The sequence below is a fragment of the Seriola dumerili genome, unplaced genomic scaffold (assembly GCF_002260705.1).
Source record: "Seriola dumerili isolate Sdu_G_001 unplaced genomic scaffold, Sdu_1.0 BDQW01000330.1, whole genome shotgun sequence".
Lineage (NCBI taxonomy): Eukaryota > Metazoa > Chordata > Actinopteri > Carangiformes > Carangidae > Seriola > Seriola dumerili.
In genome coordinates, this window is record NW_019174585.1 from 1,752,066 (window position 1) to 1,763,502 (window position 11,437).

General features: G+C 41.2%; 1 protein-coding gene across 1 annotated transcript; it reads right to left on the reverse strand.

Annotated features, from left to right (window-relative positions):
- Positions 1 to 359: 359 nt before the first annotated feature.
- tsr1 (TSR1, ribosome maturation factor) lies at positions 360 to 9,994 on the reverse strand. The gene is made up of 15 exons (XM_022759750.1): positions 9,852 to 9,994; positions 8,051 to 8,154; positions 7,738 to 7,966; positions 7,004 to 7,138; positions 6,412 to 6,863; positions 5,481 to 5,625; positions 4,723 to 4,904; positions 2,340 to 2,563; positions 2,034 to 2,193; positions 1,823 to 1,933; positions 1,542 to 1,674; positions 1,244 to 1,360; positions 925 to 1,065; positions 736 to 810; positions 360 to 648 (listed from the first exon to the last, which is right to left on the reverse strand). Exons 1-15 carry the CDS (start codon positions 9,976 to 9,978, stop codon positions 470 to 472), a joined length of 2,514 nt encoding a protein of 837 aa, XP_022615471.1. The 5' UTR covers positions 9,979 to 9,994; the 3' UTR covers positions 360 to 469.
- Between the last annotated feature and the right edge of the window lie 1,443 nt (positions 9,995 to 11,437).

The following is an 11,437-nucleotide window of genomic DNA, read 5'->3' on the forward strand; positions in this document are numbered from 1 at the left end:
CTAATGATTTTGCCCTAGTTTGTACATTTTAATGTGGCTACAGGCTTTAAGCCACATCTGCATGACTTCAAAGAGTTGCCAGTGTAATGGGCTTGACATATGACTAATGTAAAAACTATTATTGACCTGCCAGCTGTTGTGGTAACAGCCCTTGATGTTTGTTTAATCATAAAGTACTCTACACACACATACAGCTATTTGTTCACTGGTAGTCACTCAAATATTTTTGACCTATTTCAAACAAAGGTGAGTGTTGCTCAACAAAACAGTGAAGAAACTTTATTAATACTTATTCATGTCTGCCATCTAGTGGCCAAAACAGACTCAGCAGCAAGTTAGAGGCTACAAACAGGAGGTACTTTGGATCAAAATAGTTTTATTTAATACACATTTCACTTCGTGTGACCACACTGCTGTTAAGTATTTTTGTTAATATGTGTCTTTCTCGTATCGTCAAGTTGTCCCTCCACTATTCCATGTCCAAGTCGTCTATCTCCACAGTGCCCTCTCTCTTGACCCAAGGCAAAGGCAAGGGCACATAGGGGTCATACGTCCAGCGAGGATACACTCTCTTGTACAAATTCATCAGGACAGTGTCTTGAGAGCGCAGCTGATTATCAAATACACACTTCATGTGACCGTGTGTTCCTGAGGAAATAAAAAGGCGGTCAGAATTCACAGTAGATAACAAACTGGAGGCATATTTAAGGAAGCTGCTGACTTAAATTTTCTCACCTAAAACCTCTTTGATGTGGCCCCTCCGACCCCACTTTGTTCGCAGCTCCACTGGCTTAAACCACATGATATCATCTGTCACAGAAAGAAACAAAGGAGCAGTAAACCATGAATTAAAGCCACAGAGAAGTCAAACATGATATGGTATTCTGTAGCCTTAGTAAGAAAAGTATGAGAACATCCTCTCACCCCTGTTAAAGAACATGTAACGGACGACAGCAGAGCGCCGGTTGATTTTGAACGGGTGTCCGCTCAGTACAATCCTCTTCAGCACAACACGCTGAGGGTCACAGCTGAGCAGACTGCCAGTAGCCACCAGGTCCTGGATGCCTAGAAAGACACAGTAATGAGAACACAAGCTCAAATACCAGTACAGAATTAACTTAAGAGGGTAATTAGATAAAAGAATTAGATGTCAGACTGGACGGTCAGAAGTTTAAAATCAAGGCAGCCAGGCCACTAATGAAATTGACATATTTTCAAGTATAAACAGGACTTTTTATCTCACCATCAGCCCTTTGTTTGAAAAGCAGGACTCCTGCCGGGGAGAAGGTGATGGGAGCGTACACTGACACCACGGTGGGGGCATCTGGCCTGAGGAAACGCTCCATCTTATGCTTGTCAGCTGGAGGAGAGCAGCGCCGAGTTCAATGCTCAGGTATTCATTTAATACTGTATACCCCGCAGCTAAATCTGTTTCAACCTTCACACCTATAATCATTCTGTCTGCTAATATATTTTGAATAGAAGTAACAATAAATCCAGTTGTTCTGATGCATGCATGCGAGGCGAATTACGTGCTCTACCTGAGGTGTGCTGAGAGAAGATGGGAGAGGCCCTGAACCTCCGAAATCCACAGTGGAACACCAGCTCCTCTTTGGATTTGATCGGCTCTGTATTGCTGGGGTGTCTCCTCACTAAGACGTGCATCACTGACATCTGTGGCCAGTGGGGGGAAAAAAAAAAAAAAAAAATGATGAGGCCAGAAAAGTCAATAACAATAAAACTGTCAGTGTGAATTTGTTTCAAAATGACGGTTAGGAAATCAGACACAACGGCTTTCAGATGTCAGAACTGTGGATCATACCTTCTGTTCGTGGGGCAAGAGGGACACCAACACCAGAGGGTTGCCTGACTGAACACTCTCCATCACTGAAAAAGGCACGTCAGTGATGTGCAGTGTAACATACCAGCCCACCTGAAGTAAGAGGAGCGGCAAAGTCAGTGAAGCCACAAGTCGGAAAAGAAGTGCGTTTAATAAATGAAGACGGTCACTTTTTTTTTTTTTTTTTCTTTACCATGGCTCCCTCTTCCTCAGCTGCAGCCTCAGCCAGTATGCGGTGGCGAGTTCGTTCAAAGCTCTGGAACTGGAAGATGCGCGAGTAGTTGAGAGGCAAGTTTTCCATGGGGTCCCAAGGCGACGAGCGGAAACTTTTTAGGCCTCTATAGCGCTGAAACCTAGACACAGGACAGCAACGGGAGCAAATGTGGCAATTATCAAACTGTGTTGAAAAAATCATCTCAGAATTTGTTTTCCTTTCTACTGTAAACTCACAATACCTGTAAATTTGTTCCTCATCCTCCATAAAAGAAGACGAACTGACCTGATTCGAGCTGCCGCGTCGAGGGGTGTGTCCACCTCATCTGGAAACATTTCATTGGCTCGAGCCTCACGGTAGCGTTTTAGGCCTTCTTCTTCTGCAGCCTCATCCATGTGCTCATCATAGCGCTGATCTGCTCCAGCTCGCTCTGTGGAAAAAACCTCTTCCTCCTCCTCCTCCTCCTCCTCCTCCTCTTCATCTTCTTCACCACAACATGAACCAAGGTCCTTAAGAAGGGAGGGTGCAGGACAAATCTGTATTAATATACTGTAGCACTGAGTCCTGTGGACAGAAGAGGCCTTAAGAAAGACTGCTCCTGATTTTTTGACTGCAAACATATCTGGATCACTGCTGTCTGATGTCTTTAAGTGGCCATAAAAGAGGCCATTTTAACGGAGCAGACTGCGCCCTCATTTGTGAATATCCCCTACAGTAAACGGACTGCACTTATTTTTAATGGCATCCAGAATGACTCTCTGGATTCCTCAGAAAAACCACAGCATCTGGTTTGAAAATGATCGCACTAGCCTACATTGACACTTACAAGATTCAGGGACACAACAGAAAGAGCAGAACAGTGTCACACAGAGATTACATCCATTGGTCCAATTAATGGTTCATTGTGTCAGGAATTTTAATACTATGTACATATACAGTACATTACCAAATACAACTGGTGGCAAGAATGAAATTATTCACAGTACTGCTAGTAGTGTCCACTGTTCAAACTCTGCACCATTACCCCCAAAAATGTCAATGTTGACTTCTTATTCACATACAATTCCAAATCCAAACATACATAGAGCAGGTGTCTCTACTATAAATAGAAAACTGCAAGGGAATAGCAAAGTTGCTGCACTCCCCCAATACAAAGCAAATTTTATACATATTTTTCCCTCCTCATTTTCCAAACTTCAGCCTTTACAAACAATGACCAGACGGACATGTTGGGAACACGAGCGCAGTCAAAGAGATTCTAAGTATAGAAATTGTAATTGTATAATCGCCAAACATAAACAGGACCGGCCCAGCCACAATGAGAACAGTGTTTTAAGAAGACTTGCGTGCGTAGTAGTATTTGCATCTGTATATGTGTCAATGTAAGAAGGAGTTGCTAGAATTCAAATTATGGGATTCCTTAATTTGCATATATTTAAATCTTATGCCGTTCCCCGTGTGTCAACAAACCACTGCCTCCGGCACCTCCAGACACCCACGCTTAGAATATCTAGAAATTCAACTTCCATGGGAAATATGTTTGTATAAGGAAATGAATCATCAAAGAAGACATGTAGTACAGTGCTCCCATGACTGGCAAATTACAGGAGGAGCCAGATACATGAGGGAAAAGCACTCAGCATGGGGTTGATTCACAACCTTTCCAACATCCCTGCTGCAGTAATAATAATCATTATCATTTGAAGTACCCGTTTCCCTATTGTTACCCCCTCCTCTAAATATGTATTCCTGTACACTGACCTTGACATCAAACACATGCTAATAACAATCACAGATCGTAATAAACCCGTTGCATAAGGAGAGTTTCCCTGACTTCTTTTCAAGCAGCGCTGGAAATAAATAAATGATCTGCCCCTCCCTTCGTCCAGACAGGAAGTTCTTTTCACAGGGACAGGAAGACAGGAGGCTTCTCTCGGGACTCCTGCTCCAAACACTATTGTTGTGGTGAGCAGCCTGGCACTGCAGCCCAGAGACAGACACTGAGAAAACAAACAGTGCCTCTCAGCCGCGAGGTGCACTGACCGTGGGTCACGTATGCACCGCGCCGGCACCGGAACCACTGACACTCAGACATCACAGCTTCCCCACTGATTACCATCGTCCTCCGTAAGATTACACTGACTGTTGCCATGACAACAAGAAGCAGCTGCGCAAACTGCCCGGTGGGTTCAGGCTCAACGTCTGCTGGAATTATTAATGGATAAATCAATTAGGAAAAATGAAAATTAATTACCAACAACTTTAATAACGAAGTAGTTAATTCTACCATTTTTTATTTGTTTTAGAGAAAATGAATAGAAGATGTCAGCTTGGGACCTGTTAAATTAGAATTGACAGTTGTCCTTGAAATTATTGCACTGAACCATTCCCTTCACATTCTGATCTCACACACCAGTTAAATTGTTCTCAAGCAAGAAGTCTCAAGAAGCTGAAATTTTAATTGTCAAACTATAAAGACATGAAGTATTCCAAAGAACGTGATGGAGGTTCCTTTTGACATGTGTGTACCTGTGGAGGGCCCCCCCCCGTAGCTTAGACGTTAAGATGCTGACCATAGACCTCGCGCCGTTTCATCTCCCTGCTTCATTTCCTGTAGTCTCCACTGTCTCCACTAAAAGGCTTAAAATACTTCTACTTTAACATGTACCTGAGAGTTATTCTCGTCATCCTCCCCATCCATGGCTTCATCCATCATGTCGTCATCATCGTCATCACTGCTCTCTTCATCCGTCTCTCCATTCTCCTCCTCATTGTCGTCAACAATCCATGAGGCCTGGTAGTCTGATGTTCCTTTGGGAACCTTCATTACACGTTTTTTCTTCCTGGCCTCTAAACAGCAAAGAGAAACAGCAAAGAAACATTTAGATTACTGTCTTATTGTGGCAGGCTTAATTGTATGTAGCCACTTTAATATTAATAATTAAACAGATTTTAATCAAGAAAGGAATTTAATACACAACCAATTTGTGGTTGCCAGTCATGATTTGGAGTTGTGTCAGGTGTGTACAATTTAACTTTTCATTTTGCTGACTGAAGGGGACACTGCAGCTATGTACAATTTATTTTTGCAAGTCACTGTCAAATCTGTTTTAGAAATATCTTTCAAACTGATTCCTAGATGTCACCTCATGGTGTAATATGAAACTGTAATCAAGGAACGTGTGGCAAATGTCAACAGCACCTGGTAAACTAGCTTCATTTGTACAAAGTTTTCTCAACACAATTGTTTCCATTCAGTTCACCTACGTACTCAGTACAACAGGATTTCTCAAAAAAAATGGATCTAGTCAAACCAGCGGCTTTAATGCAAGTTAGGCCTCAACCTCAACACTGATGCAGGTTCCCAGGTCTCCTCATCTTACCAACTGTATCATTTAAAAATGAATTCTGTTTCTGTGTCTGCACCTTCAGCTTCCAGCAGCTCTGTTTCAGTCGGCCATGTCTGCTCTCCGTCCATGGGATCCACCTCAGCCTCAGCCTGCAGACTCTCCCTGCAGGATGGGTCTGCTTTCATGAGCATCCGCACAGGAGCCTCATTTTCGTCTCCATCCTGTGGGAACACAGATCACTGGGTAAACGGACGCAAACATTTTCAAGAGCAGAGGAGAGTTTTATATCCTTGAATTGATTTTGCCATCTTACAGTGAGCCACTCTTTTCGTATGAAAATCTGAAACTTAAATTTGCTCCCTGCTCCCTGCTGAGCAAGAACCACAGTTGAGTTTACCAAAGTGAATGTTTCTAAATGTCCATGGTGAAATGAGTGTTGCAAGCCAAACTAAATGGTTACTAGTTATTCCTGTTGGGCTGCATATTTACACTGTTGTAATTCGTTTGTGCAGACAGAATAGAGATTTTTGCTCCTACCATTTTTGAAAAATTACAATTTTAAGCATAGGTGTATTACGTCAGCACCTCATTAATGTCTAAATGACTCCAAAGTGGTCACACTTGTTTGTGTACATTTGTTGTGAAGAGCAGGTCTGAAGGAGGACCTGCCAGAAGAGGAGCCTAGCTTGATGAAGAGCTTCTATACAGGATGAAGCTCAGGCCTGAGTCCTTTCACCTGCTGCAGAACCCTGGGTTCCCTCCTGATGACAGTTCTTTAGTTCAGTAAATACGTGAGTTCCTTTGTTCTTCATACATTTATCTTTGTACCTTTATAATATTCTATTATTTTTGACATCTGTATAAAAAAACATTTGTCATGATAGATTATGGAACAAAGACTTTATAAATAATAAAAATAAATATTTAATTTCTACAACTGCAATTTGAGATATAAGAAATTTAATCAATAAAAAATAAACAATAACTTTGAGTCCAAAAACACCTACCAGCATGTCAACGTCTCCTCCCTTGCCAGGCTTTGCTGGTCTGGGGGTTAAGTTGAGGGGAAGAGGGTCTGATGGCGCATCAATCTGACTGAGCTGAAAGTCTCCGTGCCCACTGATGTGCACCAGTCTGTCAACCCGTAGAGGGCGGCCACGGACATACCCGGAGACACAGAGAGTACCTAGGCCGGTGGGTCCACCACCTGTCCCCTCAGCGGGGCTGTTGGGCGTAAAAGTGACATGCTGACCCAAGAGATGGGAACGTCTGGAGCGGAAACCAAGCTTTCTCTGTCTCTGAGTGCCCAGGTGTCTGAGAAGTAGAGTGGCATCTTGCTCTGAATCCAGAGGGAAGAGACGGGCATCAGGGAAACGGACTTCTGTGATCTTTGACAGAGCTCTCCTGGACTCCACCCTCTTCTTCACAGGGAGATCAGTCACACCTTGACACACCAGTGCTACATGGGATGAATCCGTGGACAGAAAGACAAGGGCTTAGAAAGTGTACACCAGGAAAAAAATACAAAATCTACTGATACAGAAGTCTATCCTGGTGTCACCGGTGGAGTCTACCAGTGAGGTACAGGTATATACCCACCATGGCTGGGGAGGCCCTGGGCAAAGAGGCAGGACAGACAGTAGTCTCCATAGCTGTCCCAACCTTCAGTAGAGTCCAGCACAAATACAAGACTGTCTGCAATCTTTGCCACATCCAGCAGGGAGTGCATTTCAGCTGTCCGAAGAAAACAAAATGCTCATCAAAGAAAGAATTTGTACAACAAAAGGTTTTAACCAATTTTACACTGAACCAATGCCAACATACTCAACCTTTGTATTAGGGGTAAAGCACCGTGAGACATTCATTTCACTGTCTCTGTGACTGTCTTTTCTGTGTAATAATAGAATATGAATAATCGATTGGCTAAATGAAGTACCACCTTGCCTTGCTCTGCAGGAAAAAAACTTTAACAGGAATTACGCTGCCATTGAGAAGATTTTGGGCTCTTTGGAGTTTTTGGAGGATACATTTTTTTCAAACCTTTTTGCCTTGATTTTTTTTTGTGTAATTCCTTAGTATATCCAAGCCCTTACTTTCTTTGGCAAGTTTTGAACAACCTGTCTGCAGCAGTGGAAAGGGTGTCAGACAGCATTTAGGTGCGAGTGCTCTTTTGTTTAGTTTATGTATATATACTGGATATGTGCTGTTTCATTTCCAAATATAAACACAAATATATGTTACATATATATATACAGGTTTGTATCTTATTCAATTTATTTCATTTCAGTGCAGTGTTTTTGAAGAAGCAACTTTTCATATCATTTAATACTTACATGTGCTGTAGCTTAAAAAGGTGAACCTCTGTTTAAAACGAGGCAGAATCAGCCCAAAACTGTCACTGATGCCACTGATGCACCGCTCCTGATGTACGACACCCCCAGCACCCTCACCCCGGAGCAGTTTGGTAATGGCACCAGCATCAACTCCAGCGTGGAGAGACACCACAGCAACCAAATGGGGAGGACCGTCCCTGCTGCCTAGACGTCGCTTCTCTGTCAGGACCTAAACAGGTGAGGCACATGGAAACTCTGCAGCACCAATCAGCAATTCAAGGACAACTATTATTCATGTGAAATAGAATATTACCATGTCTTTCTTATTCCTGCGTAGCTGGTTGGCTTTGTGCCTTCTGTCCATCTTCTTTTGTTCCTTCCTCTGTTTTTTGGTAAGAGCGGTCACTGACACTCTCCCTGTGCAACAGTTGAACACAAGGATTTACTACGACTGTATGTTGCAACATGCAAAATCACAAGTGAACCAAATATGCAGTATATATGAAGGTGCACACTTTTAAAGCCATATTTATTATTGAGCAACTATTTGCACTATATAAATTACAAACTGCTGAAGAATGTTAGAAACTATCTAATAACTTCTTGATTTAGCTTTTGTGCTGTTTCCTGGAATATTATTAATGTATGTTACGGTTTAATACAGTACAATCTGCATGCAGACCTTAGTTTAAAATTGTGCTGTAAACTAGCCTGACAAAACAAACCATAACCTTGCTACTCAGAAGAGGCCCTGTAGTGCATTATATTGTCGCCTGCCTTCCGCAATGCTGGTTTCAATTACCAGAAGCTCATATGGAACAGTACATGTTTTCATAATTCAATATCTGAATGTTTGAATGTGTCCTTGAGGTAAAACATATGCTCTAGCTATAAGTTGTCAATAAATCTGCAGTAGATGTGGACAGCCTCCTGTAGAAGGAGTAGGAGTTATGATCAATGTCTATAATATCTTTGTTGCTTTGAAACATATTAGATGGGCTATTCAATAAAAACACCTGTAGAGTTCAGTGCAATTCAATACAATAGCCCTGCAACAAAGACTGCCTTTACTTTAAGAAGTTTCTAATGTCATGTTTTTTTTCTCTGATTCTCATAGAAGTGGATTGATTCAGTGGATAATACTTTGTTTTGCCATTGCTGTAATGGATTGCATTACAGTGTGCACATTTCTTTGTCATGCAGAAGTTTCCATTAATGCAAAATAATGAACAACAAAAACAACTCCACATTGTGTTACCTCAGAAATTACCAGGGAGTTCAGTAAACACCTCTCTAAACTAGCAAAAAGTGAACATTAGTTCATGTTTACTTGATATAAGACTGGTCATTAGTTCAGATTCTGTATATAGACATATCCCTGTGAACCAACAGCAAGTCTGACAAATAGTCATGGACAGTCATAGTGGGTCCTCTTTATAGAACTTACGCTGCATAGTTTTCATTGATTTGTCCCATTGGCTGCTGTTCATTTCTGTGGTACAGACTCAGGGGTCATTGGGATCCTCTGTACTCAAGATTTGTATAGTGAAATAACGTCTGTAATTTTATTTCCAGCAAGTAACTAAAACTCACGTCAAAGCATTCCTTAATGTATGTTGTTTTCCAATTATAGGATTGGTTGCAGTGCTAATGTACTGTGTGACATTTAATTTATACTACAAGATGTATGATTTACATAATTTACTTATTAGCATACTAAAATACATGATTTAGGCATGTGAAGTTGTGAGGTATGACAACAGAGTTTGACATAAATTAAAAATCAACTTTCTCGCTCATTTTAGCATAGTATGACAACTGCTTTTTCTCTCCTGTGGTATGTGGGACAGCTGATTTGTCCCACCCGCTTTAAATGGTCATAGGTGAACAGGAGACAGATGTGTTTCTTTAATGTCAACCGACACTCGGCACACGATCGGGCAATTTCTGAAAGGGCATTGTGCAAAATGACTTGATTTACATGAGCCACATTTTCTACAGAACTAATTCCACTGGAAAACTTAACACGTGTGTCTACAGAGCCGTGGCTACAGCCACAAGCTAGCACATCGCAGCTAACAAAGGCCGTTAAAAAACAATCGAACATGGCTTACCTTTGTTTTCTCTCTCAATTTCACCTTTCGTCCTGTGCTTGCCATGTTTGTGTCCTTTATTTTTCTGTTTATATATGCCGGATCTGTGGCCCTGTTGTTTTTCCCCACTCGCAACCATTTTCACCATGTGGGAAAGTCTCGCATTTTACTTCCGCCTTTCAGAGTTTCCGGAGGGTTTTTCCTTCGAAATAAAAGCCCCGGTAATCTATTGGGTATTACCATGTTATGCTACTTTATAAGATACTTCTATTTCACTACATTTCTAAGAGAAATACGGACATGTACTTTTAACTGCATGCATGGCTGTAGTTACTAGTTACTTCGCAAATTAAAGGTTCTGCACACCCACACGGGCGTTTTCAATTACTTTGGCTGATTAGACCTAGATGTTGAATCTTGAATGTAACTTTGCTGTGAATTTCATTATGTCACCAATTCCTGTGTAATAATAAGAATGATAGCAAGCCTCAAAACGTGCAGCAAAACAGCAAAATAAACTGAAATATTAAGAAGGGGTGTCAGTCAAGCACAGTTTGTAGCTAGATGCCATGTACAGTTGGGCAAGATTGTTGAAAACACCTGTATGCGTGGACTATGGGTGTGTAGCGCTTTAAGATTTTATATACAAAATATGAAAGCATTATTATTGATTAATCTACCAAACAGTATAATACGTAGTTAGAATTTGCTCCTCCTCAAACAGCTACAACATTAAAATGCTGCTTATACTCGCTGCAGCTAATGCATCAGTAATAACTATGATATAGGCATAAAGGAATATAACACAATTACTTTTGATACTTTAAATCCAGTTTCTGCAATACTTAAAATTGTGAATTCAGATGATCTCAAATAATATTGTGTGTGATGTTTATATCCACAAATACATAAAAACCCACCCACCTACTCCCCTCTGAAAACATCAATCCATACTGTGGTATTAACAATAACAATCCTCTTTCTCAAAAGTCTTCAGTGATTCATCCTCTTTTCAATTATGCCATTCTGGAGTTTCCCCAGAGTGAGAGGCCTCTCTTTACACAAAGGATACTCCTTCCTTTGGTCGGGAAAGAGTGAGAGGGGTAAAAAGGAGAAGTTGAGATGGAGGCAAGTGCAGATGCAGTGACCTCAGCCCAAACTGAGCTCACACCTCCTACACCTGTTCCTTCAGAGAACAGCTTCCTGCCATAGCAGCATCCTTTAGTTAATGGGTCTCATTGTTTTACCCTAATGCAGTATAAATAAGTATAAGTAACTACTCCTGACAGCTACCACCTGTAAATTCTTTATGTGTACCGTTCTAGCTTTCCACAATCAATTAATCCATGGCTTTGACCAATTTAAAGAAAAAATAATACTTGTTTGTTCATTTTAAAATTGTAGCATATTATCATCATCATCACCATTTAAGATAAATTGTGCTTATACATTTGACATTGGAATTAAGTGCACACTCTTTGGTTTGCAGTTAGAGCCTTATATGGCCAACCTCTTCTGCTTTCTGTTATGCAGTTTAGTCAGGGCTATTATGAGCTCAAAACAGCCAAATGTACTGCTGTCACTGACAGGATCTCCATTTTTCATCA

Excerpts from the sequence above, each read along its gene's own strand:
- tsr1 (XM_022759750.1), bottom strand. The coding sequence starts at position 9,978 with ATGGTGAAAATGGTTGCGAGTGGGGAAAAACAACAGGGCCACAGATCC. Across the intron at positions 2,564-4,722 it reads ATGACGAGAATAACTCTCAG|GACCTTGGTTCATGTTGTGG; the intron begins GTACATGTTAAA and ends TCCCTTCTTAAG. Across the intron at positions 1,066-1,243 it reads TTTCAAACAAAGGGCTGATG|GCATCCAGGACCTGGTGGCT; the intron begins GTGAGATAAAAA and ends GTGTCTTTCTAG.